Raw genomic sequence first — 26804 nt, 5'->3', positions numbered from 1 at the left:
ATCCTGGAGATTTGTGGTCTAGACCAAGCCAAGATGAGATGCTTGGAATTTTCAGCTCCATTCCACATTCTCCAGAGAGGGGAGAGGGGCTGGAAATGGAGTTAATAATTGATTACGCCTACGTGATGAAGCCTCCATAAAAATCCCAATAGTATGAGATTCCAGGAGCTTCTAGGCTGGTGACACATCCCAACTCCGTGGGGTCAGGATCCTCCCAGATCTCGCCTAATACATCTCCTCACCTTGCAGCTCATCTGTATCCTTTATCATATCCTTTAGTATATAATAAACCGGTCAACACAAGCGTTTCTCAGAGTTCTGGGAGTTGTTCTAGCAAATAATCGAATCCAGGAACACGGGTCATTAGAACCTTCAATTTGTAGCCTCGCTGGACAGAAGTTGTGGGTAACCTGGGGACCTACTATTTGGACTTGGTGTCTGAAGTCGGGGCCATTCTCATGGGGCTGAGGCTTTTTAACCTATGGAGCCTGCACTAACCTGTAGGGCCCCCAGCCCCACGACACGTCTCCCAGAGTGTTTTGTAAATCTGTTTTACTTTGCACAGCTACGAAGCAACTGACAAATGGTGACCTTCTGCCAAGTTCTCTTTCTTCTTTGTAGAAAATCTACATGATACGAATATAATGTCAGAATTTGCAACTGGTGGCCCAAGCCCTGTGAAAACAGGGACGAGGTATAGCAGACACCTCACGTTTGCACGTTTGACACCCCACACACCCCTCAGCCACCCGCTAACCTCCCCCATCCGTCCCCACCCAATCCTGGCACACCTCTGTTAGCAGAGGGCAGCAAAGAGTTACGGAATCTGAGATGAGTTTTAGTTAGAGGGACTGTGGCTTACCTGAAGGGGGCAGGTGAGGTGCCTTCTCTGTAGTGGTGTTGGGGGTGGTGGGGGGTGTTGGAACACCAACACTGAAGGCAGAAGGCACCTGGAGAGACAATCCAGGCATGTGGTTCGTCAGGATTCCTCTCATGAAGTCTGGAACTCGGACTTCATCTAATTGTGCCTGGCTCTCTATAAGTGATTAGAAGCTGCTTTAAATGAGCCAATTAAAAAGATAGCTAATGTCTATTGAGGACTCACTATGAGGTAGTCTTTATGCCATGTCAATATAGATGATCTCATTTAATACTCACAATCTTGTGGACTAAGGACTACGGTTATCCCCATTTCCCAGGCGAGGAAACTGAGGCATAGAACCTCAGTCGCCTTGCTCAAGACCAAACAAGGAGGGAGGGACAGAACTAGGACTCAAGTGTGGGCCACGTGGCTGGAACATCTGTCTGCTTAGCCACTCTCTGGGCAACACTGCCAGCACGAGAGAGGGAGAGACATCAGTCCTGCTGAGCCAGGCAAGCGGGACAGCTCTGGTGTGAATGACAAGGAATATGGACCATCTGTGGGCACACGGATGGACAGCAAGCGTATTGGACATTTCTTACCTCACCTCCTCCCCCATGTCCCATCCCCTCAAAGGGGTTGGATGGAGAAGTGTCAGAGAAAGCTTGTAATGGTTTTCTCCTCCGACCAAACGGAAAAGATGGTACGTGAAAGCAGGGGAAATAGAGGTTAGACCCAGAGAAGACCCGCGTTCTGAGATACCGGAGTGAAGACCAGCAGAGAGAGGGGGGCTGGGACCGGCCCTGCCTAAAGAGACCACTTCCCAGTCTTTGGGGATTGAGTGAGTCTCCACTGATTCAGGCACCAGACCAGGGTCAGCACAGCTCCTCTTCTCTCCTTTCTCCTGTCCTGCTTTTCACGTTTCGGAAGTTCTGAACTGCCCGGGGACCAGTCTGAGCTCTAGATATCTGGATAATTCCACACGCCGTGAAACCTTTAGGATCCCTGTGTAGGACGGCTGTCAGGAGGCCATGCCCTCCCACCGCCACCCCGCATGCCTTGTAGTCACCGTGTTATCGCCCTTTAGAGTTACAAAGTTCTTTCACGCCCACCGCAGCTCTGCCCCCACCACAACCCATGAGGTAGGTATGAGGAGGCAGTATTATTCTACTTCCACAGTTGAAGAAACAATGAATCATAGGAGCAAGATGACACATACTGGCAGACCCCACCTTAGGACTACTCTGCGCTTGGACTTGACCCATCACAGTCCTTGCCCTCGGCATGGTAGTTATTGTCTTGTGTGTGTATTTCCCACCACAGAGCTCGGTTTCTGTGACGGCAGACCCATTTCTCTCGACTGTGTTTTCAACCCTTGACCCAGCGGGTGATATAAGTTGCGTCAAGGACAGATGAGGAGCACCAACCAGGGGTGTGGGCTTCGAGAGGGTCCCCTGCCATACCTGGTAATTGAGGTAGATCATTGGGTGTCCGATGTCAGCGTGTGGGAATCTGCTCACATCTGGGCACACACGCACACACACACACACACACACACACACAAAAGCCTTCCTTTCTAGAGCCTCCTTCCCCAAAGGACATGCCGCGTGATCGGTGAAACTGAGACAGGTTAAGCGGCATAGAAACCAGGATGCACGAAAGACACGTGCGATCTGGTAATGATTCTCTCTCACCTTTGGCCGCTTGAGGTGACTCTTGGAAACTGGAGACAGTTTCAGGAAAGCATAGTCACAGTCTGAAACTTCGCTGACACAGCCGGACGCGGCAATTACCAGAGTCCAGACTTGCGAGCCGTCAGGAAGGGAGCCGGGGCCCAGAGAAGAAAGGAATCTGCTCCCAGCTTCCAGCACTGGGCTTGGCAATTTCAGCGTGGCTCTGCCACCAGGAGTATAGACTCTACAACTGGGTTGCAGGGAAGCCACGGGCCAGTGAGAAAGTAGTATATTCTCATTAGACCGCAGCCGGTTTCTATGAAGTCTCCGAGTATCAGGCTATTATATACGTGCATTCCCGGGGGCTTTTGAACACTAATTTCACTATTTCACAGTGAGTTGGAAAACGCATTCTATTGAAGATGTCCAAAAATCCTGTGAAACTGTGGTGAAAGTGTATCAGTGAGAAAGCTCTCGAAATGCTCCCGTATAGTTTTTAGCTCGGAAGCTGAAGTTCTCTATTTCACGTTTTAATGCCACACCGAGTAATTTCACACAGAAAACCATTACATGATAATCGGGTGCCAAATCACATCATAAGAAAAGTTCTGCAGTGTTTGCTACATGGTCACTTTGCATAAACATACTCTAATCACAGGTGTTTTGAAAAAGAAATAATCTTGAAAGAGACGTTTCTAAAACGACATGAGCTGTAACAGTACTGTCAGGGTTTAAAGCAACAGCCATTTCTCGCTTTGAGACGACACAGATTTCCCCCTGGAAAGATACAAGCATTATTTTCTCTCATCCCCTAGAGTCTTCCCCCACCTTCTGCTCTGCCATGATAGAGTTCTGAGTCCCTGAAAAATCTCATCCCTTTTCTACTCCCAATTTTCCTCTCCAAATAGAAAAAAAGGAATGGTGGGTGTCATTCACAATTACTCAATTTCTATTACTCCGGACGGTCATTCATTCACTCAACACATGTATTGAGGACCTGCTATGTACCAGGCAACGTTCTAGTTGTTGAGAATAGAGTAGTGAGCAAAACAAAGTCTTTCTTCTTACGATTTTTGGATTTTAGTGTGGTAAATACTACAGAAAACAACAACAATAATAATAATAATGTAAGGGAATAGGAAGTAAAAGAGGAGTGCCTGGCTGGTTCATGCAGTTAAGCGTCAGACTCTTAATTTTGGCTCAGGTCATGATCTCACGGTTCGTGAGCTCAAGCCCCAAGCCGGACTCTGTGCTGACAGTGCAGAGGCTCCTTGGGATTCTCTCTCTCCCTCTCTCTCCGTCCCTCCCTCCCTCCCTCTTTCTCAAAATAAATAAACAGTTAAGAAGAAAAAATGTTTCTAATTTAAAAAAAGAAAGTGAAAGATCAGGGAGTGATAGTTTATCAGGGGGACAAGGAAACCCCCTCTAATAAGTAATACTAAGTAAATCTTAAGGAAGGAAAAGCCACGTGGATATCTGAGGGAAGAGCTTTCTTCTAGTGCAAAAGCCTTGGGGTGTGCCTGGGGCATTCAGGAACAGTGACGTGGTTAGCGTGGCGGGCGTGGAACAGGCTGGGGGAAAGAATTAGGAGATGACATCAGAAAGGTGACTAAGAGCCATCATGTAGGGTCAGAAGCCTTGAAAAGTACTTTGCATTTTATCCTAAGTGATCTGGTAAGCAGGAAAATACCATGGTTCGGTGTACGTGTTAAATGTATCACCCTAGGGGCACCTGGGTGGCTCAGTCAGTTAAGCTTGATTTCAGCTCAGGTCATGATCTCACAGTCGTGAAATCAAGTCGTGAGATCAAGCCCTGAGTTGGGTTCTGAGTTGGGCATGGAGCCTGCTTAAGATTCTCTCTCTTTCTGTCTCTCTCTCTCTCTCTCTCTCTCTCTCTCACTACCCCCTGCCCCTCCCACACTCATGCACATGCTCACGAGGTCTCTCTCTCTCTCTCTCTCTCTCTCTCTCTCTCTCTCTCTCAAAAAGAAAAAAAAAAGATCATTCTAGTGACCTGTGAAGAATAAGTTCCAGGAGACCAAGGTAGAAGCAAGGATATTAAATAGCCTTTGCAATAGTGTGAGCAAGAAATGGCAGTGGTGATGGTTGGTAAGACTGATAAGAAGCAGTCTGTTTCTGAGCATATTCCAAAGTCAAGACAATAGAATTTGCTGATGAATGGATATGAGATATGAGAAAGTGGAGTCGAGGATAATTGTAATTTTCTGGCATGAAAACCTTAATGACTAGAGCTATAATTTACTGAAATGAAGAAAACAAGTGGGGGAGGAGGTAAGAGGGAGGGGAGCAAGAGTTTGATTTGGTACAGGGGGAGTTTGGGATGCCTCGTACATTCAAATGGAGACCCAGTGTAGGATACACAAGCCTGGAATTCAGGAAAGAGGTCAGAGCTGAAAACAAAATTGGGTATTTCAAACCAAGAGACTGAATGAAATTGACTAAGGAATTGGGGTAAATAAAGAAATGAGCGAGTCTAAGGACTAAAGCCAGAGACTTTTCAATATTCATGGAGGGGGGAAATTTGCATCATTAAACAAAGGAAAATGAGAAGGCTTGGGTAAGAGACAACCAAGAAAGAATGGGGTCTCATGGGCCAATTTAAAAAGAGAAAATGATTAAATGACACATGCTGTTAATATGTGTTATGTTACAAAAGTAGTTATTTTCTGTTTCAGCACAGCCTGAAAATTGTTTTAGTTTCTGTCTCCACATGTGGCTTGATGGGGTGCCCCAGGATTTTTCACTGATGTCATTCTGCCCAATTCTGCTGCTTCTCGTATCAAAATAGTTTCTTTTCCTATCTTCCCATAAACTTTGGCTTGGTCAGCTCTAGGACAAGGAAAGCCATGGTGGGAATCACTAAAGTGAAATTAAATAAGAATGAGGCATCTGCTTCAAAACCATGGCTGGATGGATTTCCGTGAAACACCTCCTCTCCAACCTCATTTTTTTGCCAAGAAGGTCAGCATTCGAAATCGCAGTATTTCAAAGCTGCTGTCTCTGCCATGTCCACATTTGTGGAAGTATGTTTACAAATGGGTGATACCTCATAATGGAAAAATCACTGGCTTGAAGTCAAAATATTTGTGTTGTATTCTGACTCTACTAATAAAATTCTGTGTAACATTGGGTGAAATACCCTTCTATCTCTTCATCAAACTAGATCAAGATAAGTAAACAGGTGTCAACCTGTAAGCCAAGTGAGAAAAATTACCTGTGTAAAATTATGGCTGTCTGCTGGAGTCGTTGTTTACTCTCTTATCAGTTCTCATAGTTTGTCTGCAGTTTCTTTTGCATTCCCTATATCAGCAGTGATGTGATCAGAAAATAGTGGTAATATTTCTCTCTTTTTTTAAACCACATACAGCTTATTTATTTTTCTTGTCTCATTGCTCAGGCTAAGACACTAGTTCATTAACAAATAGTAGCCGTAACTAGAGCAATTCTCATCTTATTCCTGACTTCGATAGTATTGCTTCTAAATGTTCAGCCTTTACGTATGATGTTTGCTATAGTTTTTCACGAGTTTTTTAAATTTTTTTTTTCAACGTTTATTTATTTTTGGGACAGAGAGAGACAGAGCATGAATGGGCGAGGGGCAGAGAGAGAGGGAGACACAGAATCGGAAACAGGCTCCAGGCTCTGAGCCATCAGCCCAGAGCCCGACGCGGGGCTCAAACTCACGGACCGCGAGATCGTGACCTGGCTGAAGTCGGACGCTTAACCGACTGCGCCACCCAGGCGCCCCATTCACGAATTTTTTTAAATTATGAGTAAATATTAACTTTTACCAAATATTTTGTTATGGCTTCTGAGATAATCATACGTTATGCTGCCTTTAGTCAATGTGATGGATTATACTGACAAATGTTTATAATATTGGCCTATTCTCACATTCCTGGAATAAGTGATATTTAATCATGACATATTTTCGACATGCCACTAGATGTGATTTGTTAACCTTTCATTTAGGATCTTTGCAACTATGTTATAAGGGACACAGGTCCATAATTTTCTTTTCCTGTCTTTTCATAAATTTGGTATCAAGGTTCCTTTTAGATGTATGTTTATCTTAGTTTTCAACAAGGCTATAGACTTTAATAGATTTGAAAATGTTTCTTCCATCATTACCGTGTTTTTCCAGTCAGATAAGAAAAGTTATCCATGGGGCGCCTGGGTGGCTCAGTCGGTTAAGCGTCTGACTTTGACTCAGGTCACGATCTCGTGGTACGTGAGTTCGAGCCCCGCGTCAGGCTCTGGGCTGATGGCTCGGAACCTGGAGCCTGCTTCCGATTCTGTGTCTCCTTCTCTCTCTGCCCCTCCCCCGTTCATGCTCTGTCTCTCTCTGTCTCAAAAATGAATAAACGTTAAAAAAAAAATTAAAGGGGCGCCTGGGTGGCGCAGTCGGTTAAGCGTCCGACTTCAGCCAGGTCACGATCTCGCGGTCCGTGAGTTCGAGCCCCGCGTCAGGCTCTGGGCTGATGGCTCAGAGCCTGGAGCCTGTTTCTGATTCTGTGTCTCCCTCTCTCTCTGCCCCTCCCCCGTTCATGCTCTGCCTCTCTCTGTCCCAAAAATAAATAAACATTGAAAAAAAAATTAAAAAAAAAAAATTAAAAAAAAAGAAAAGTTATCCACGTTGAATTCATTTCACAAATTAACAAAGTCCTTTTAAAAGATTTCACCATGATTTCATTGGAGTCAGAAGAGAGAAAGGATATAAAAACACATGATCGTGCTCCTCGTTCCAGAAAAGATGAGGTAGACACATTTCTCTTTATTTTCCCCACTAAGTACAGATAAAAATACTGGACATTGTATATAAAACACAACCACAAGATAATTTTAAAAGCTGGAGAGGTGGCACCTGGGTGGCTCAGTCAGTTAGACGTCCAACTCCTGATTTCAGTTCAGGTCATGATCTCACGGTTTGTGGGTTTGAGGCCCACGTAGGGTGGAGGCTGCTTGGGATTCTCTCTCTCCCTCTCTCTCTCTCTGTCCCTCCCCCCTCAAAATAAATACATAAACAAACATTTTTTAAATATATGGATAAATATAATAGACTATCCTTCTCCTCTTGAGTTTTCTAAATTATATTTGATAATTGAAGCAAAAACTATAACATTACCTTACATGGTCCTCAATGTATATAAAGGATATATTTAAGATAAGTTATCAGGAAAGGATAGTAAAAGAGTCTAATACAAGTAAGGTTTTACACTTTAGTTGAACTGGTAAACTGTCAATACCAGTAGACCATAACTTATGTACGTGTAATAAAATGCATAAAGCAGCCATTTAAAAATCTGTTCAAGATACACTGTAGATATGGGGCGCCTGGGTGGCTCAGTCGGTCGAGCGTCTGACTTCAGCTCAGGTCATGGTCTCACAGCTCGTGGATTTGAGCCGCACGTCGGGCTCTGTGCTGACGGCTCGGAGCCTGGAGCCTGCTTGGGATTCTGTGTCCCTCTCTCGCTGTGCCCCTTCCTCACTCGTGCTCTCTCTTTCTCTCAAGAATAAATAAAACATTAAAAAATATATATACTGTAGATAAATCAAAATGAAACTATAAAAAACATTCAAGGGGCACCTGGGTGACTCAGTTGGTTAAGGGTCTGACTTTTGCTCAGATCATGACCTCACGATTCGTGAGTTCCAGCCCCACATTGGTCTTTGTACTGACAGCATGGAGCCCGCTTCAGATCCTCTGTCTCCCTCTCTCTCTGCCCCTCGCCCGTTCATGCTCTGTCTCTCTCTGTCCCAAAAATAAATAAACGTTGAAAAAAAAAATTTAAAAAGAAGGAGAAACAAAGAAATAATAAAATGGTAGACTTGGGCTCTAGTAAACAATAATCCCATTATGTAAACGAATGGAACAGAATAGATAACCCAAAATACACCCATGCAAGTATGGCCACGTGATTTCTCCGTAAATTGCAAAATCATTTAAATATAGAAAGGATTATCTTTTCGACAAATGGTGCTGGGATAATTGAACATCTTCAGGCAGAAAAAAATGAACCTCAATCTAAACCTCACACCTTATACAAAAATCAACTCAAGATGGATCAGAGATTTAAATACTAAATATTAAAACCACAGTAAGATACTGCTGCACATCTATTAAAACAGCTAAAATAAAATATGGTAACAATAGCAAATGCTGATGAAGATATAGAAGAATCAAAGCTGTCCGAAAGTACCAGTGGGAATGTAAAATGTTACAACTCTAGAAAATGGTCAGTTTCTTAAGAAATTAAACAGACATTTACCATCTGACTCAGCAATCATACTCCTGGGCTTCTATCCAAGAGAAACTTTTTTTTTCTGCTTTTTGAAGATCTGTGATTACTAGTGAGACACATTTATGATTGTCATGCATCCAGCTCTTGGTTTTAGCTCAGGTCATGAGCTCACGGTTTGTGGGATCGAACCCCATGTTGGGCTCTGCCTTGGCAGTGAGGAGCCTGCTTGGGATTCTTTGTCTCCCTCTTTCTCTGCCCTTCCCCCACTCTCTCTCTCTCTCTCTCTCCCTCTCAAAATAAATGAACAAACTTAAAAAAAAAATTTTAATGGAGTATCTATTTCAGTCGCTTATGCATTGGGTCATCTGCCTAATTCTTATTGATATGTAAGACTTCTTTATGTATTATGGATATAAGACTCTTGTGGAATTAAAGTATTAAAAATATCTTTTCAGACTATATGGCTTGCCTTTTTGCCTCTCATAATGGTTTCTTTTAATGAAAATAACTTTTTAATTTTTTAATTTTTTAATTTTTTAACTTTTTAATTTTTAATTTTGCTGTAATATTGTCCAAGCCTTCACTTTCAAGTCTAGGAAATAAGAATTATGGTGGTATCTCACAGGAATTAAAAACAAAAAATGCATATGCTCCTGGGATTTAGCAAAGCCCAATAAATACTGTTATTATTCCCTGTGCCACCCTTTGTTCCTCCTTCTGACCTTCTCTTTGCTTCCATTTCCTCTGTTCTGAATATCTGACAGATGATGTAATATAGCAGAAAAGACTGGCTGTGTGGCCTTAATCAATTCCTAGCCTCTGGGAGCCGGGTTTCTTCTCTGTAAAATGGGATCTGCATCACCTTTGGGACTCAGTTCACTCCTGACACCTTTCATTGACCACCTACAACTAAAGTGAAACAAGCATGAAAAAACAAAAAAAAACAAAACTAGAGACAGCTCATGGTCACATGTCACTTTCATGGTCCCTCCTATAAAAACGTCAGCTAAAGGAGAGGTGTGTGCACAGTGCGAAGGAGGCAGAATCATTTGAGTGACTGACATCCAGACAACATGCTTGCTTACCTAGCATGCTTCATCCTTGTCCTTCTCTGCCAACATCCAGGTGAGTCCAGACCGTCCTGTTGTCCTGACTGCCTTCCCCATCCTGTACACCTCTAGGCTTTGGGGTCCACTCTGGGACTCTGGCCAACTCAGGAAGTTCTGCTCCCTCATCTCATAGTATTTTCTGCATCTCGTGGCCTCTAAATCAGAGGACAGGAAGAAACGAGAGGAGAAGGAATGGCTCTGGGGACAGTCGCCCCTTCTGACTGTCCCAGGGAAGGAAGGGCTGAAGGAAGGGTGCTGAATATCAGAAAGACCTGTGTTCTGCCATGAATTAAATAAAAGATGTTATCTTCCCCGAGCCTCAGCCTTCCTTCCCTTGGAGGGCAACTTTAAAATCAAAATGAGAGCGTACTGGTGAATGTTTCCTTATTTATAAGTATATATTTTTTTTAAATATTTAGAAGTCCATATTTAAAAATAGGTTTTAAATATACTTAGAAAGATATTTTCAATGACTGTGCATAACAGGCAGGTTAATGGCAGGAAAGGTTTGAATTTTCTCTCTTAACCAGGCCAATTCAACCCGTGTCCACTCAGAAGAGCGTCTCCTACTGTAGGCACTTTATGTTTACTAACACGAAGGACTGAGGCTGTTGCTTCTCCGGTCCCAAGGGTTCTACTCTTTGAAGATGTTACTAACCTCAGAGCTCTCAGAAAGGACCTGGAGCCCCATCAGTTAGGACTATCTCTCCAGTCACCCAACTCGCAGGGCACCCCCATGAGGTCTCCTTCTGGGGACTTGGCACAGGTGGTCCGTTTGTGGGCACCCCACGACTTCCTGCGGCGACCTGCCCCAGACCACACAGTCGGTCGCTGCTCCCAATCCTTCCCGACCTCACTGCGTGCTCAGCATCAGCAGACCCTCGCCTTCCCTGAGTTCATTAGAATTTTGCATGCTTTTAGGAAGCTCCTGGTTCGAAGCAGGTGGTCCTACCGTGGGCTTTCGCTTTACAAACGGCTCCCTGAATAGAAACAGTAATCAGAAGTGGAACTTGAAAAATGTGAAGTGGGGGAGGAAACAGCGGGGCTTTTCAAACCCCCAGGTGCTTACCTGGAACTCGAGCTGTGGGCAGCACTGGATGCTACACACCCCCGTGGTCGAAGGGAGTCCACGATTGTCCTAGGGCCTCTAGTGGGCAGGGCAGAGGAAGCAGTGCCAGCCCTGGACAAGGACCCCCGGGTTTGACCTCGTCGTATTGTCGTGAGTAAGGTCCTCGGCCTCTGTACGCGAGCACATAACCTAACTTGCAGAATTATTGTGATGTTTTAAATGAGATACCAGGTACCAAACACGTACAGTACTAATCGCATGCATTATGCTCCTGCTGCGCATCCAAGACGTTTTTCACACCGTGTCCTCATGAGCCTGTGAGATAGACGTCATCACCCTCCGTTCTTAGATGGGCAAACTCGGGCTGGAGAGGTCAGGTATCTTGGGCGAGATGGTACAGCCGTTAAAAAGTAGGGCAGGGACTGGGTTTCCAAAGCTAGTGTTCTTTTCATGATACCCAGTTGCCTGACAATGCGCTGGACCCCGGAGAAGCCCTCTGTAATTGCGAATTTGAGCTGAATCTTCCCCAGGAGAGCTGTTGAGATTCCTTACCTCTCCAGCTACCCGAGGCCAAGGTAGGGACTGAAGTTGCCCAGGAAGAGAGCAGGTCACTCCAGGCTCAGGATGTGGATGTACCAACAGGAACCACCCTGGCCATGTTCAGAGGGGCCAAGAAACCGCGCTTGTGGACTCAGGATTCTCATCTGGAAAATGGGCTCAATAGTCTGCTTCTCGCTTGCGGATTTTGGGAGGACTAAGTGATACAGCGGGGCTGAGGAGACAATGTTTTCAAAAATTTTTTGATGTTTCTCTATTTTTGAGAAAGAGAGTGAGAGAGAGAGAGACAGGGCGTGAGCGGGGGAGGGGCAGAGAGCGAGGGAGACCCAGAATCCGAAGCGGGCTCCGGGCTCCGAGCTGTCGGCACAGAGCCCGTCGAGGGGCTCGAACCCACAAACCTCGAGCGAGATCGTGACCTGAGCCGAAGTCAGACGCTTAACCGACTGAGCCACCCAGGCGCCCCGAGGAGACAATTTAAAGAAGGAAAACAAGCCTCGGTGGTTCAGGCAGGTAAGCATCCGACTCTTGATTTCAGCTCAGGTCATGGTCTCACCGTTGTGAGATCAAGCCCCACGTCAGGCTCGGCGCTGGGCGTGGAGCCCGCTTAAGATTCTCTCTCTCTCCCTCTGCCCCTCCACCACCCCTCTCCAAAAAAAAAAAAAAAAAAGGAAAACAGAAAACGTGGGTGAGCAGGTATTGAGGAGATGTTGAAAAGACCAGAAGAGCCAAGAGGGAGTGGGGGTGTAGATGACCGAGGGGCAACCTCTGTCTCACGTACCTAAGACTGATCTAAAATCCTCTTTCTGTGGTAGGTGAGGTAAGGGGAAGTTGGGTAAGGAACAGTAGTTTCCAAAATTGGTGTTTTTCTTTCTTAAGCAATAGTTTGCTTTTATGAAACACAACCTTATGCAGAATCAAACATGTAAATTACTGCACGGAGTGGAAGCCTCCCTGTCTCAAGAAGAGTTCCCCAGCCTCCTTCCCATCACCCCTCCCCATCTCTCACCCCCTGGACCTTCTCTCAGCTCTCCAGAAACACCCTGAGGCACTGCCACCGGCCTCAGGGGTGGCGGGGGCATAGCTTGGGAAGCCCTGCCTGAGGAGTCCTGGCTCCACTGACTGAGAACACGTCACTGTGACCCTTGGAGGGAGCATCAGTCTCCTCATCTGTGAGGTGGGATAGGACTTCGTAGTCCCTAAGGTCTCTCCCGGCTCTGAGATGCTCTGGCTTCCATGAAGAGGATGCCATGAGATGCTGGTACATTCTAATGGACCGTTAATGGACCGTTAACCAACTGAGCCACCCAGCTCCCCCCTTCTCCACTCATCTCTTAAGTCTTGTGGGGGGAAACAGGTTACGGTGGAGGAAGTGATAACCCAGAGGAAAGATACGTGACAAAGGGGAGGAGCTGTTGTCCCTTCCTGTTGTGAACAGTGTCTTAGGGCTGATGCTCCTGCTGTCAAAACATCAGAGTCTTGGCCGGGACAGAAGGCAGAGGGCCTCCTGCTCCAGCTCCCCCCCCACCCCCGCCACCTCCAAAGGCAGGTTGGCAGGGGACGTTTGCTGCGGGAGTTCTTACCATGCGGGGTGATTGGGCGTAACCATTCTGCCGTGAATTAGCCAGCGAATGGTCAAAAGCATTAGGCTCCAGACCATCTTCTGAGAAGTTCATCCTGCTGAGAAGCCAACCAAAGAAGTTTGGGGAAATCTGTTTCTCACTTCTAGCCATCCTTAGGGAAATGAGAAGTAAAAATGAGAAGTGTTCTCAAGGCCTGTCTCCTAGATAAGGCTCCCCTCCCCACCCCCCGTTGGCAGACGGCTCTGAACTTCTCAAAATGCTTTCAAATGCATGTCGCCCCTTCATCCACCCCAAATTCTGGCAAATAAAGGTTATTTTTCTCTATGAGAGCTGAAAACACTGAAACTCAAAGTGCTCAGTGGCAAGGCAGCCGTGTGAAGAGCTTAGGCCTCTGAGACAGAAGGACCCGCTAGCTTCTCGTCCCACATCCACCACTTCTCGGATCGGGGCCGTGGGGAAATCACTCAGCATCTTGGAGCCCCAGTGTCCTCATCAATAAGGTGAAGTTTTAGTAACCTCTATCTCATGGAGTTACTTTCAGAAATAAAAAAGCCTAACGCCCATTAAACCAGTTTAGGAGCTAAAGAGTGATACCAGGTGTTTGTTGCTTATCACAGAGGAACCAGAATGAACCCGGGTCTCCTGGCTCCCCGTTAGGCCAGAGCACTACCCCTTGCACACTGTTCCATACGGCCTGGCCATCCCCATCCCTCCCTGGGTGTGACCCCAGACCTCACCACCAGGTGACCAGTTATTGGTCAACAAATGGTACGTTCACCCACCGCCCAGCGGAATAACTCCTTCTGGGGACTTTAAAGTAGAAAATCAAGTGTGGTAAATTTCAGGGGGTGGACGTGAGAAAAAAGTGGAGGCTTGCTCAGGAAAGGGCTTTATGGGTCTTGAATAATACTTGGACGGGCAGAGAGACGGATAAAGCACAAAAAAATGTGGGGTACAAAGGAAACTGGGAGTCAGGTGAGGGAGGCTGGCTGCTTGTCCGGTGGTAGTTAGTGACGTCATGTCTTCTCACGGCATCATAGGGTCATCCTGCCCTTGAGCAAAAGCCCTGGCCTTTTTTGATGAGTCAGCCCCGGTCATGTGATACTGTTGAGCTAATTACCATGCCAGAGGAAGGCTACCCCTTGAGCTAGGCGCCTGTCAGTCTTACCCAACCCATGCAGCTGCTACAAAATGAGGAATGGGTAAGGTGGATGCGGAAGAGGCGAGTTAGGACAGTCACTGCACTGGTCCTCCAGGTGGGAGGGTAGATGAGCCTCTTGAGGCCCAATCCTCCTGGGCCTTTTTGGTAGGTGTTAGTATCCACTCAATCTCTAGAGTGTCCCAATCTTACAGATCACGTTCACTTTCCCTACTGTAGGTTCCCCAAACGCCTGCTACATCCCGTTTTATAACCCATACAGGTAGTTAATTAATGACTATCTCCTGACCCCATGAGTAGGAGTTGCTCCCTAGTTATATCCTCAGCTCCTAGACACAAATATGGAACTCCTGGCACAAATGTGGAGCAAAATAAATCCTTGCTAGAGGAAGGAGTGACTGAAAGAGGAAACCATGACCTACCTAGGCATGGTACAATTCGATAGGATCAGGGCAGGTGGAAAAGCCAATCAGAACGCGAAGCTTCGGTTCAGTCTTGAAATACTGAGAAGAGAAGTCTCTTGTTTCTGGATCCCTTTTCCCCCCACCAACTCTGCAAAACTGAGTTGTGAAACTCTGGGAAGGTCTTTCCACAGAGGAGGAAATAAAACTGGTTAGGACTCACCCACCCGGCCCCCTATCCTCTGAACTCACATTTGGGGAATGGCATGGAACCACTTTCTTCTTTCATGACCCGTCTTTTCATCCTGAAGATACAATTAAGGTGGAACGATAGACTCCCTCTAGGCTCCTGTGGGCAATTTGCACCGTGAGGTCTTCCAATTTCATACTGACAAGGAGCAATGAATTTGGAGGCATGGTATATATATATATATATATATATATATATAGCCACACGAAATCTGCAGCTCTTGACATTCAGCCTGCAAAAATAGAACCACATGTGTGAACAAGTGAGAAGAATAATCGTGCATGGCCTTAATGGGTGCACACAGCCACTAAAGCCACATCCTTGCATTTTGCCACCTCCCCAGCTTACACATCTCCCCCCAAACCTCATGCGAAAATGATATTATTCAAAGGTGCCCTAAATCCAGGATTGCACCTATTTAGGGCCAGGGGATACCCAGCCTTCATTTGACGGCAGAATATTCACCTTATTGTTGAAGTAAAAGGACACAAACATTAGTGGATCCGTCAAAAATTGAAAACAAAATGGACTTTGTCTGTTGCATGTACTGGGACTGTTTAGACACCCGTTGAGATGGTTAAACCACTGGAAACCATCCTACTTCAGTATTAGAGATGCAGGGAAGAAGCTTTTTGAAAAATCAGATTATTTAACATAATGATTTAATAAAGGCTTGATGGATCTAAAATATACAGGCACTGACTGATAAATTATGGGGACAAGGGGCCAGAAATGTTTCGAACAGGAATCAGCCCCTCAAAAGGCATTTACCCAGGGGAAGAAGCCATAAATTTAACCCCCTCCCCTGCAAAGAAAAAGTTTGGGAAGAAGCCAGTACTTTTGGACACAAATTTACCCCCCCCCCAAAAAAAAGGTTGGTCAAGATCCCAAAACTGTGATCGAGCGACTAGGGGGACTAGGTGAACATTTAGTGGCATCAGATTCCCTTACTCTGGGGCACCGGCAGCTCAGCTCAGGCTTGAGGGAAGTTCACCGAAGGACATGAAGGGGAAACCAGGATCTGTGAGGCCCAAAGTCTTCAGGGTTGACATGTGAGCCCTCCTGGGAGCTGATGAAGGGGAGAGGGCTAGAGCTGGCACAAATGCCCCAGGGCCTTCAGACTAAACCAATGGGGGGACATTGGGTTAAATCCTCAACAAATCATCACCTACTAGCTTTGTGCCTTTGGACAAGTTACTTAGGGTTTTTTTTGAATCTCGGTTTTCTCATCCAATCATGAGCTGACAAACTTTTGCTGTAAAGGGTCAGATAGTCAATATTTTAGCCTTTGCAGAGGATATAATCTCTATTGTAACTTCTCAAGTCAGCCTTGGTAATGGAAAAGCAGCAAGAGACACTACGTAAGCAAAAGAACATGGCTGTGTTCAATTTGAACTTTCTTTACCAAAACAGGCAGCGGGCCACATTTGGCCCATGGATTATAGGTTGCTGATCCCTGTGCAAAGGGATCAAAATTCCGAGTTTTCAGGATCGTTTTACGTATTAGGCATAATCTTTACAACAAGGGATGGGCACGGATTCAACCTTAATACATAGCAACTATATTGGGAACTCTGTCAGAGTAGTTGGGTTGTAACAGAGACTATGGAAAAAATAGTGCAGCCATTTTCGATATCTGGATAGGCCAGTACAGGAATTTGTATTTTACTAGAAGAGGGATAAGTTACAGCGGTGCCACAGGGGTAGAAAATATTATGGTAACACTCAATGCTAAAATAATAATAATAATAATCCAACGAAAAATGAGCAGAGAACCTGAAGAGGCATTTTTCCAAAGAAGACGTAGGGATGACCAACCAACACATGAAAAGATGCTCAACATCACTAATTATCAGGGAAATGCAAATCAACCGCCATGAGATATCACCTCCCACCTATCAGAATGGCTAGGATCCAAAAGACAAGAAATAACAAGTGTTGGTGAGGATGTGGAGAAAAGGCGATCCTAGCACGTTGTTGGTGGGAATGTAGATGGTGCACCCACTGTGGAAAACAGTATGGCGTTTTCTCAAAAAATTACAAACAGAAATATCATATGACCCAGTAATTCCACCACTGGGTATTTACCCAAAGAAAACGAAGACACGAATTTGAAAAGATACATACACCCCCCTTTGTTTATTGCAGCATTATTTATAATAGCCAAGATGTGGCAGCAAACCCAAGTGTCTATGAATAGATGAATGGATAAAGAGGATGTGATGTATATACATGATGGAATATTACTAAGCCATGAAAAGGAATGAGATCTTGCCATTTGCAATCACATGGATGGACCCAAGGGGGTTACGCTAAGTGATAGAGGTCAGACAGAGACAGACAAACGTCATATGATTTCACTGATATGTGGAACCAAAAACCAAAACAATTGAAACAGACTCATAAATACAGAAAACAAACTGGTGGTTGCCAGAGAGGTTGAGAGGTGGAGTGAAATAGGTGAAGAAGATTAAGAGGTACAAACTTTGAACTATAAGATAAATAAGTCACAGGGGGAAAGTACAGGACAGGGATTAGAGTCAATAATATTGTAATAACTTAGTCTGGTGACAGGTGGTGACTATGCTTATCATAGGGAACACTGCGTCATGTATAGAATTGTTGGCTTACTGTGTTGCACACCTAAAACCAACATGAAACTCTACTTCGATTTAAAAAGTATGGCAACATATAGAAATAGAACCTGGATGCTTGGTCAATCATACAGAGCCACTGAGGCACAGGGCCCGGGACCTACGATAGTTTTAATTTCAGAATCAGAAGAAAAGTAAGTATAATGATAACAAGTAATATATAATAATGAATCCAGCTGGCATTACAATTCATCGTTATGCCAATGCAGTCATAAAATATAATTTTTAATATTTTTATGGTCGAAGGACCAACTACGGCAAAAGGGCAAGCAGCCTACAAAAGTCATAACGGGGACCAGCAGTTACCTCGTTATACTACAATGGTCAGCAACCTATAGCTTGGATGCTCTGTTGGATTTGGAAAAGATTTTCTTGGGGCATCTGGCTGGCTCAGTAGGCAGAGCATGCAACCCTTGATCTCGGGGTTATGAGTTCCAGCCCCACGCTGGGCAGAGAGATGACTTAAAAAGGTTTTCTTCGGGGCACCTGGGTGGCTTGGTTGGTTAAGCGTCCGACTTCAGCTCAGGTCATGATCTCACAGTCCGTGAGTTCGAGCCCCGCGTCGGGCTCTGGGCTGATGGCTCAGAGCCTGGAGCCTGTTTCCGATTCTGTGTCTCCCTCTCTCTCTCTGCCCCTCCCCTGTTCATGCTCTGTCTCTCTCTGTCTCAAAAATAAATAAACGTTAAAAAAAAAAAAAGGTTTTCTTCGTTTTTTGGTTTTTTTTTTTTTCCTTTTTGTGCTTTCCGTGATGGAACTAATAAAAATTCTCTTAGAAATTTCAGCGTGACGCATTACGGTAAGAGGCAGAAGGGAAGAAAACTGGGTTTTGTGCTTTTACGGAGAACACCTTTCAGAAGCTTTGGGTTCTGGTTTTGGTTCACCACTATTCGTGATCCTTGAGTAAGTTCTCTCAGCCTCTGGCATTTAGTTCTCTCATCTGTAAACAGTGACCTATAAGACCTCGACCCTGTGGGTACTGATGTGGGCTTTCCCTCTTACAGACTGTAATTTCAACAAGTCATTTAACCTCATTGTGGCTCAAGTTCCATATATATATATATATATATATATATATATATATATATATATATGAATCCTTCCTCTAAGCATTGTTTTAAGAGTCCAATAAGCCTCACTACAAGTCCTAATCGTTGGGCGTAAGGATCACGGGTGCCCCTGGACATACTGCAGGGCATCCAATAACTCACCCCTTGCCTTTCCACTCAACGAAGGACACTGAAATTCAGGTCAATGAGAACCTCACTCAGGGATGATCTTGAAGGCACCTTAATCTACCCTAAAACAGAAGACCAAGTTTCCCAGATATTGTTATCATTAGGAACTTAGAGCTCCCTCCCCAGTGTCTGGTCTGTGCTTCTGCATCCAGATCAGTTCTCCCAAGGGAGTCTGGGGGAAGGGGACAGTAAGCTCCCCACTTGTCCCCTAACGGGAACTTGTCAAGGGTGGAGCCGGGCCTTATGACCTACCTCAGAGTGTGGTCCTCCCAGACTGAGGTCTCTGGGAAGGGATGGGTTCGCCTGCAGTCGCTGCTTTCAGGCAAGGCGCTCTGACCTCAGTGCCTTCGTGTGAGTGAGGTTTCAAAGGGTTTCCCAGAGGTTGGTTGGGTTGGCACCACAGGGTTTCTCAGGACCTTCCCAGGACCCAAAGCAGACGAATAATTGGTGACAAGGGCAGGGACGTGGGTTTATTTTACGGTTCTCTGTCTCTGCAGGGCCAGCAACCTCTGGAGCCCCGAAGGAGCTGGTTGGTAACCTTGGTGGGTCTGTGACTTTCCCTCTGAAGCTCCCAGGAATTCAGATAGACACTATCGTCTGGACGTTCAACACAACCCCTCTCGTCACCATAGAGCCGAAAATGCCAGACAGACAAGCCAACGTCATAGTGACCCACAGTCGTAACAAGGAAAGGGTGAAGTTTTTACAAGGAAACTACTCCCTGAAGCTCAGCAAACTGAGTAAGAATGACTCTGGTGACTACCGCATGGTGATATACAGCTCTTCCCTCAAAGACTCCTTCAGCCAGGAGTATAGGCTGCGTGTCTATGGTGAGCAGAATCGGTTCCCAAAGTGGATGACTGTTTTCATAAGGTGGTAAACTCTGATATTGGAGCTGTTCAAGCAAAGGTTGGATGAACTCTTAGCAAGAATGTGGAAGAGGGAACTCTTGTATGGATGAAGTGTATGTAGTTGACACCTAAGTTCCCTTCCTGTTCAGAGACCGCGAGAGGCAATGCAGTATAGACAATGGATGATGTGGGACACAGCGACCACACAAGCCAAATGCTGGCTGCTCTACCTACTAACTGCATAGCCTTCGCCAGGTTACTTCAGCTCTATGAAACTCCGTTTCCGTATCTGTAATGAGGAAGAAAGTGATCCCTATCTTAGAAAGACTTTTGTGTATAAACATCAATTACACCTTCTCCCCTACCAACGCCAACCAATTGAGAAATGGACACAAGAATCAGGAGGAAGATAAAAAATATCAGTTATTTTTTCTGACGAAGCTAGATAGGAGAAGTATTTTCCCCCAACTCTAGATCACTCAGGGAAGATGAACTTACAAAACAATGACTCAACCAGCTGTAAGAATAGTTGTCTCACTATTCAGTACAAGGATGCTACAGTACAAGGGATGCCAGGAGATGGGCCTCCAGGTTTGCCCTTAAGATGTAGGCTGTGGACCTTGAGCCAGGTGGCCCTCCATATAGACATAATTGAGGGGATCAGGGGGACACGCGTTATGTGGCCAGACTAGCTGGGGGAGGGGGAAAAGGTCAAACCACATCTAAACAGAAATCGTAACAGCGCAAAGTAGACAGATGTAGTAGAGAAATGTAGAGGGTGGATGTCAGGCTCTCACCATCTCAATGAGCAAATTGCTCATTCTCTAGGGGAGAACAGTGAGCAGAAGAGAGAGAGGGGGACACCAGAGGTATTATTCCCACACTATTCTCTCCCGGAGAGTAAAGCGAAAGTCGCTTCAAGGAAGCCTGAGGACAGAAGAATGGGGAGCCTCTGGAAAAGATAAAATTAGCTCCCATCTACGATGCACCTAGCACAAGGCTGGCCGTATAGCTGTGCGTTGAAAACGGCAGCTGCTTTCTTGTTGTATTATTATTATTTCTACTGCTATTGGTGCTTTTAGGTAGCTGTGGGAAAGCAGACCTAGGTAGCTCTTTCCCAGATAAGAATAAGAATTCTTCCCTGAACTGCTGCTCCCTCTCTGCTCTGTAGCACCACAGAGATTCAGTCCGAGATCTACAAGAATAATTCAGAAAAGGCATAGTTTCTACCCTTGGTGGTCTGTTTCTCTTTTGCAGAACACCTGTCAAAGCCCAAAGTTACCATGGGTCTGCAGAACAATAAGAATGGCACCTGTCTCACCAACCTGACATGCTTCATGGACCAGGGAGGAGAGGATGTGACCTACAGCTGGGAGTCCCTGGGGCAGGCAGCCAATGAGTCCCATAATGGCTCCATCCTCCCCATATCCTGGAGGCTGGGAGAAAGGGACACGATCTTCATCTGTGTGGTCCGGAACCCCATCAGCAGCAACTCTTCAAACCCCATCTTTGCCTGGAAGCTCTGTGAAGGTGACTCTCTCTCCTCTCTCTCTCCAGGGGCCTCTGGTCTCAGGACCTATACCTTCTTCAGTCCCTGGTCCCCTTGGGAACAGCCCATGAAAACTGGAGACCCCCGGGAACTTACCAGACTGGGAGGGAGGTGGCACTTGCCTCAAAAGTTGGGTCATTTTCCCTATCTGACTCTTCTCCCTTCCCTGTGCCCCCACCTATTCTATCTTTAAAGGTGCGGCTGCTGACTCAGAATCCTCCATGATCCTGGCTTCCCTGGGGGTGCTGTTGCTGATCATTGCCTTTGCACTGATGCCAGTTCTGTTGATTATGCAGAGAGAAAAAAGAAAAGGTAGAGCATACACTATTTTTGCCTTCAGCCTCATCCGTGCATGTGCTCCCTCGTTTATTCAACAAACATACGTTGAGCTGTGTGCCAGGCTCAATACTAGGCACTAAGGATACAGAAATGAAGAAGCCATACTCTGTGTCCTCAAGGAGAACACAATCAACCTTCACTCCTTAGTTCTGGAGTAAGAGAGTGCTGGAGTCCTTAACTCCTCCCCTAAGACCAAACTCCTCCCAGTTCCCTCCCCAGTGCCACCCCTACCCTTCCCCCAAAGGGACTTACTGGCGTGACTCTCCTGATGACACAAACCCCACACTGCTGACTCTGCTCCCCCGACCCGGGAGGTGACAGCCTCCAACTCTGAGGTCCCATAGAGCGGCACACCCTAATCAGCCCTTCCAATCCCCATCCTTGTCAGAGGCCCCAAACCAGTTCTGGCCCTCGTCACCGGACCAACTCCAGAGACCTGTCTTTACTCTGTACCTCAGTCTAGATGCATTCCTCCTGGAGAAGTCTGTCTCTGCCCCTTTCCGTGCCATATCCCAGGCTCTGCATCCCTAAGCCCTGCTGATTTGTTTTCTCAGGTTCCCACTGATACTGTTTGTGTGGGGTGTTGGGGAGGGACCTAAGCATCAGTTGTGTATAAATTGCAAATGTTAAAATCTTTCTTCCCTCTTGAAAGAGTTCTGAAGGCATTTCTGACTTGCTCTGCTTCCTCTTTTGGCTGACTTGGTCCAAAAATTGGGAAGTGAAGTGCTGAGAGTAACCAGCTCATCGTGGGATCTCCCTGAGTGTAGCACTGAGAGTCCCATGTCCTGAAACACCCTTCAGTTGTAGGGACTCAGCATGGCAGTAACCTTAAGTGGGTCTTCCAGGGGGTGAGCTGGTGGGGGTGGTGAGTGGAAGGAGGTTTGGCCCTGATTCTCTCCCGCCTCACTTTCAGAGTCCATTGAAGAGAGAAAGAGAATGGACACTCATCAGGAAATTCCTAACTACTACCCCCCGTCTGGAGAGACCCCAGTTTACGACATAATCACTTGCGTTGATGTGAGTCCTTTTTCTATCTTTCCTGGAGCCTGATCTTATTCTCTAAGGCCCTTCTTGCTTTAGTTGAAATTTCTGCATGGACTTGGGTAACATGGCTATGAGGATGTATAGTCCTTGAAACCCCATGTGTCTCCCCAAGTCCTTATGAATTCTGTCTTGTGCAGGATTTTGGTGGCCTCTGTTTCTGACCCAGCCAGTAATGCTCACCATGTGATCCATGGAATCTTCCCTTCCCTCCACAGCTCACAAGGGCCACTCAACAGGCCCAATTTCTTTTTCAAAGGACGGCAGGTAGAAAAGCGTGACTCTGGCCTGATGTTTAAGTTATAATGCAGTTCTGTCGTTTTGACCCATCAGTGATCCTCACATATTTGCTCCAAGGACCCTTCAGGCTAATGGAAAAATTTACTTGCAACTTTAACAATATTACTTCCCATTATACTTCCATCACCGTAGGCTGCTCATAGCTCACAGGACTTCTATATCTTACATATTTTTAAACTTATTTAAATACAGCACAGTTGAAAAATCAGGCAATGTCTTCTTGAAAAGAAGTTATTAATAATTATAATAACACTCACCAACAAGAGCTTCTCCTTTCCCCATTCCTGGTCCAGAACCTCTCTTCCTTCTTGCCCCTTCTCCCATCTCTGCTTTCCCTTCTCTAGACTCTGGGTGTCTCTTTGGCCTTGTCGAGCTGACCCTATGATTTCTTCTTTTTTTTTTAATAGAAAACTATTCCAGAGGAAAATCCAGAAAAAACACTTTATTTCTCAGTGCAAATACCTCAAAAGGTAAGAAGCTTTAGAGCTGAGATTCACCCCACTTGTCTCATCCTTTTTCCTGGTTCAAGCTTAGCGAAAAATGTCTTGGGCCCCAAAGATCTTGTATTCTCTGATATTAAACGTTTCCCCGGTATGTTCCCATTCTCTTTGCTGAGGGTTACCCAAGAATAAACAGAATAAATGCGAATTCTGTTTTAGGAGTTGAATGGGGTAATATGGAACAAATAGAAAGGGAGAGAAGAAGTTCTAGGGAAAATCAGCAGGATCCCGAAGATTTGGGTTGAGAAAAGTCCAAGGCTTGGGTCATGCCTCAGAGGGCTGGGGAGGCAATGCCAGCTTGCTGCTGAACCACCAGTAAGCCGGAGGTGGGAGAAATTTCTGCTGCTTTTCTTTGGTCTAGCTATGTTGCATCGTGTTCGCACCCTCTCCCTAGTCAAACTACTAACGTGCTAAGCTTTAAAGCTTAATCCTTCACAGATCACGCTTCGCAGAAGTAGTGATACTGTCCTGTCTCTCCTCCCAACCAGATCAGAAAAGATGAGGATGGGCAAAGCACTTTGCTTAGTTAGCATTTTACTTAGGAAAAGCAATAGGATTATTGGAAGTAAAGTGCAGTTCATTAAGCATTCAACAAGATAAATGTGGTTGGAACTTAAGTAATAATTGGGTGACCCTGGCTAGGAAGAGTGTCTGGGATGGTGGGGTCTTCTGGTGGGATCCAGAGCCCTCCCACCTCTACCTCTGATCTTTATATCTGCCTAACAGATGGAGGAGCCCGACTCTACACCCATATCCCCAGACACACCAACGTTATTTACCTATGAGATTGTCAACTAAACAGCAGTGCATTGCTTCTGCCTCATGAAGATGGCGGAGAAGGAAGCCCCTGCCCCTCCCAAAGCCAAAGCCAAAGCAAAGGCTTTGAAGGCCAAGAAAGCAGTGCTGAAAGGTGTCCACAGTCATAAAAAAAGAAGAAGATCTGCACGTCACCTACATTCCGGCGGCCCAAAACACTGCGTCTCCAAAGGCAGCCCAAATATCCTGGGAAGAGCAGCCTCAGGAGAAACAAGCTTGACCACTATGCCATCATCAAGCTCCCCCTGACTACCGAGTCAGCCGTGAAGAAGAAAATGGAAGACACAACACACTTGTTTCATCGTGGGTGTCAAGGCCAACAAGCACCAGATCAGACAGGCCGTGAAGAAGCTCTACGATATTGGCGTGGCCAAGGTCAACACTCTGATCAGGCCTGATGGAGAAAAGGAAACATATGTTCGACTGGCTCCCGACTATGATGTTTTGGATGTTGCCAACAAAATTGGGATCATCTAAACTGAGTCCAGCTGGCTAAATCTAAATATAAAATTTTTCACCATAAAAAAAAAAAAAATCACTGAATTGACCAGAAATATCAAGGAAGAATGAATTACTGACTTCCTTCCAGAGCGACTATCTTCAGATTTGAGGTCCTTCAGATGAGTTCCTAATTCCATCCACTCCTGAGAAATGTCCTCAAACCATGAATGGGTAACCATCTCTTCCTGGAAATGTGATGGTGAGTTTATCAGCCAACCCCAAGCAAGGGGCTTAGCAGTGTCTCCACAAAATGTAAATGCAGCGTCCGTCGTAAGAATGACAGCTCCCATTCTAGGGCTTGGAGGTCAGGAGTAGACCTAGAGTCTGGCAGCCAAAAGGGCAAGAATATAGGAATGGCAGACATTTCCAGAAGAAGCAGACGTAGTGGCCAGAAAGGGATTCACTAGCCACCTCATTAACCGTGTTCCCGGCACTGTGCTGAGCCTACACTGATTTTGGTCAGGTGTGATCTCTGCCCTTATGAAACTGGTTCCTCATGAATGACCTCTGTGGGCATTAGGAGCAGGTCTCACCACAAATCCCCAATAACCGGAGAGCCAAGTGTGGATCCACAGGACCTGGAGGTCAAAGAACACAAGGACAGAGAAGCCAGGCAGAAGACTATGTTTGGCCGGATGGAAATTCTAAAGTGTGTCTGGACTGAAGACAAGGACTGCTGCCTCAGCTCTATTTACACTCCGTGCTGTAGGTGAGAAGGTCGTGCCTTAGGGCTGTACAAAAGCCCATCTCAATGGAGACACTGAACCTGAGGACACACTTCGAATCTATTATAAAAGACGCAGAACTAGAGGTGATCATGTATAAATATTTAAAGTTGTGTAATTCATTCAACCAATATTTATTGAGAATCCCCGCCAGGTCAGTCTGGCAAATAAAATGTATGTAATCCCCGCCCCTCATAGAGTTTCCCTTTTTAATGAAATGAAAAACGTGGGGAGGAGGATAGTTACTTTTGGTATATTTATGGACGCATCTTGAAGGAAAATGGTGGGAAGGGATCTGATGCTCCAGGTCTGAGGGGGCCTGAACTGCCAAATCACAAAACGAAAACAGTTTTGTTTAATGTCTTTTATTCAAAAGAAAGCAACGCACGGATCGGGGGAGCACAGTGACTCCCAAGCAGTGGAAACTCTTCTCAAGGGACTTGGGAAAAGAGCAAATTTTATAAAGCATTTGAAGAGGCAACATGGAAACAGGGCATAATTGGCTAGGAGGGTAGGGACTTCCTGAGTAAGGTGAACATCCCAACAACAGGTGAGTTTTCTATGACGCCCCTCTCCCACCCCCATCCACATCCCACAACCTCTTGCAAGGAGCCAATTGCTTTCATGTGAAGTAAAGTTTTATCCTATGGGTGCTCACATGACTCCTACAGGACAAGCTGGCCTAGGTACTTGTGTCCACTCTACAAATGTTGAAATTGAGGCAAAGAGAAACTGCCATATACAACCAAAGCTAGAAAAAAAGCAGTGCCCACTCCACCACCCATCATCCACCAGAGGATGAGGAAGACGGGGACTCAAAGCTAGAGAGGGGTGGGGGCACCTGGGTGGCTCAGTTAGTTAAGCATACGACTTCGGCTTAGGTCATGATCTCATGGTTCATAGGTTCAAACCCTGAGTCAGACTCTGTGTTGACAACTCAGAGCCTGGAGCCAGCTTCAGATTCTGTGTCCCCCTCTCTCTCTGCCCCTCCCTCTCTCTCTGTCCCTCCCTTGCTCGCACTGTGTGTGTGTGTGTGTGTGTGTGTGTGTGTGTATCTCACAAGAAATAGATATTTAAAAAAAAAAGGCTAGAGAGGAGTGGATCCCCCTCTTCCCAAGTGTTGCATGAGGGAAACGGCATAGCTTTGGAGACAAGCAGTCTGGAGTCAAAAGCCCTTACTAGCAGAGTGGCCTTTGCCAAAGACTATTTTCTCATTTCTTGTTTCTATTTTCTCATTTCTAAAGCCATTATAGGGCTTGCAGTGTGGGATTATATGAAACCAGTATTAAGTGCATGGTACGGAGTACAAGATTCATATATGGCTGATGATGCTTGGGAAGGGAATAATACAGGGGGGAAAATGGTTAAC

General features: G+C 45.7%; 1 protein-coding gene and 1 long non-coding RNA gene across 2 annotated transcripts; one reads left to right on the top strand and one right to left on the bottom strand.

The window, feature by feature from the left end:
• Positions 1-867: 867 nt before the first annotated feature.
• Positions 868-11849, bottom strand: LOC109495794. The gene is made up of 4 exons (XR_002739216.2): positions 10977-11849; positions 10566-10887; positions 9884-10062; positions 868-950 (listed from the first exon to the last, which is right to left on the bottom strand). It is a non-coding gene; the product is annotated as an uncharacterized LOC109495794 (long non-coding RNA).
• On the top strand, positions 9818-25630 carry SLAMF7 (SLAM family member 7). Its single transcript, XM_006943035.4, has 7 exons — positions 9818-9923; positions 19311-19643; positions 20922-21194; positions 21409-21525; positions 22466-22569; positions 23301-23363; positions 24120-25630. Exons 1-7 carry the CDS (start codon positions 9872-9874, stop codon positions 24189-24191), a joined length of 1014 nt encoding a protein of 337 aa, XP_006943097.3. The 5' UTR covers positions 9818-9871; the 3' UTR covers positions 24192-25630.
• Positions 25631-26804: the final 1174 nt, after the last annotated feature.

The sequence above is a fragment of the Felis catus genome, chromosome F1, assembly GCF_018350175.1.
Source record: "Felis catus isolate Fca126 chromosome F1, F.catus_Fca126_mat1.0, whole genome shotgun sequence".
In the NCBI taxonomy this organism is placed as follows: Eukaryota; Metazoa; Chordata; class Mammalia; order Carnivora; family Felidae; genus Felis; species Felis catus.
Note: the sequence above shows the minus strand (reverse complement) of the source record. Positions and strands in the feature narration are given on the sequence as shown.

Excerpts from the sequence above, each read along its gene's own strand:
- SLAMF7 (XM_006943035.4), top strand. The coding sequence starts at position 9,872 with ATGCTTGCTTACCTAGCATGCTTCATCCTTGTCCTTCTCTGCCAACAT. Across the intron at positions 9,924-19,310 it reads CCTTCTCTGCCAACATCCAG|GGCCAGCAACCTCTGGAGCC; the intron begins GTGAGTCCAGAC and ends CTGTCTCTGCAG. Across the intron at positions 19,644-20,921 it reads GTATAGGCTGCGTGTCTATG|AACACCTGTCAAAGCCCAAA; the intron begins GTGAGCAGAATC and ends TCTCTTTTGCAG.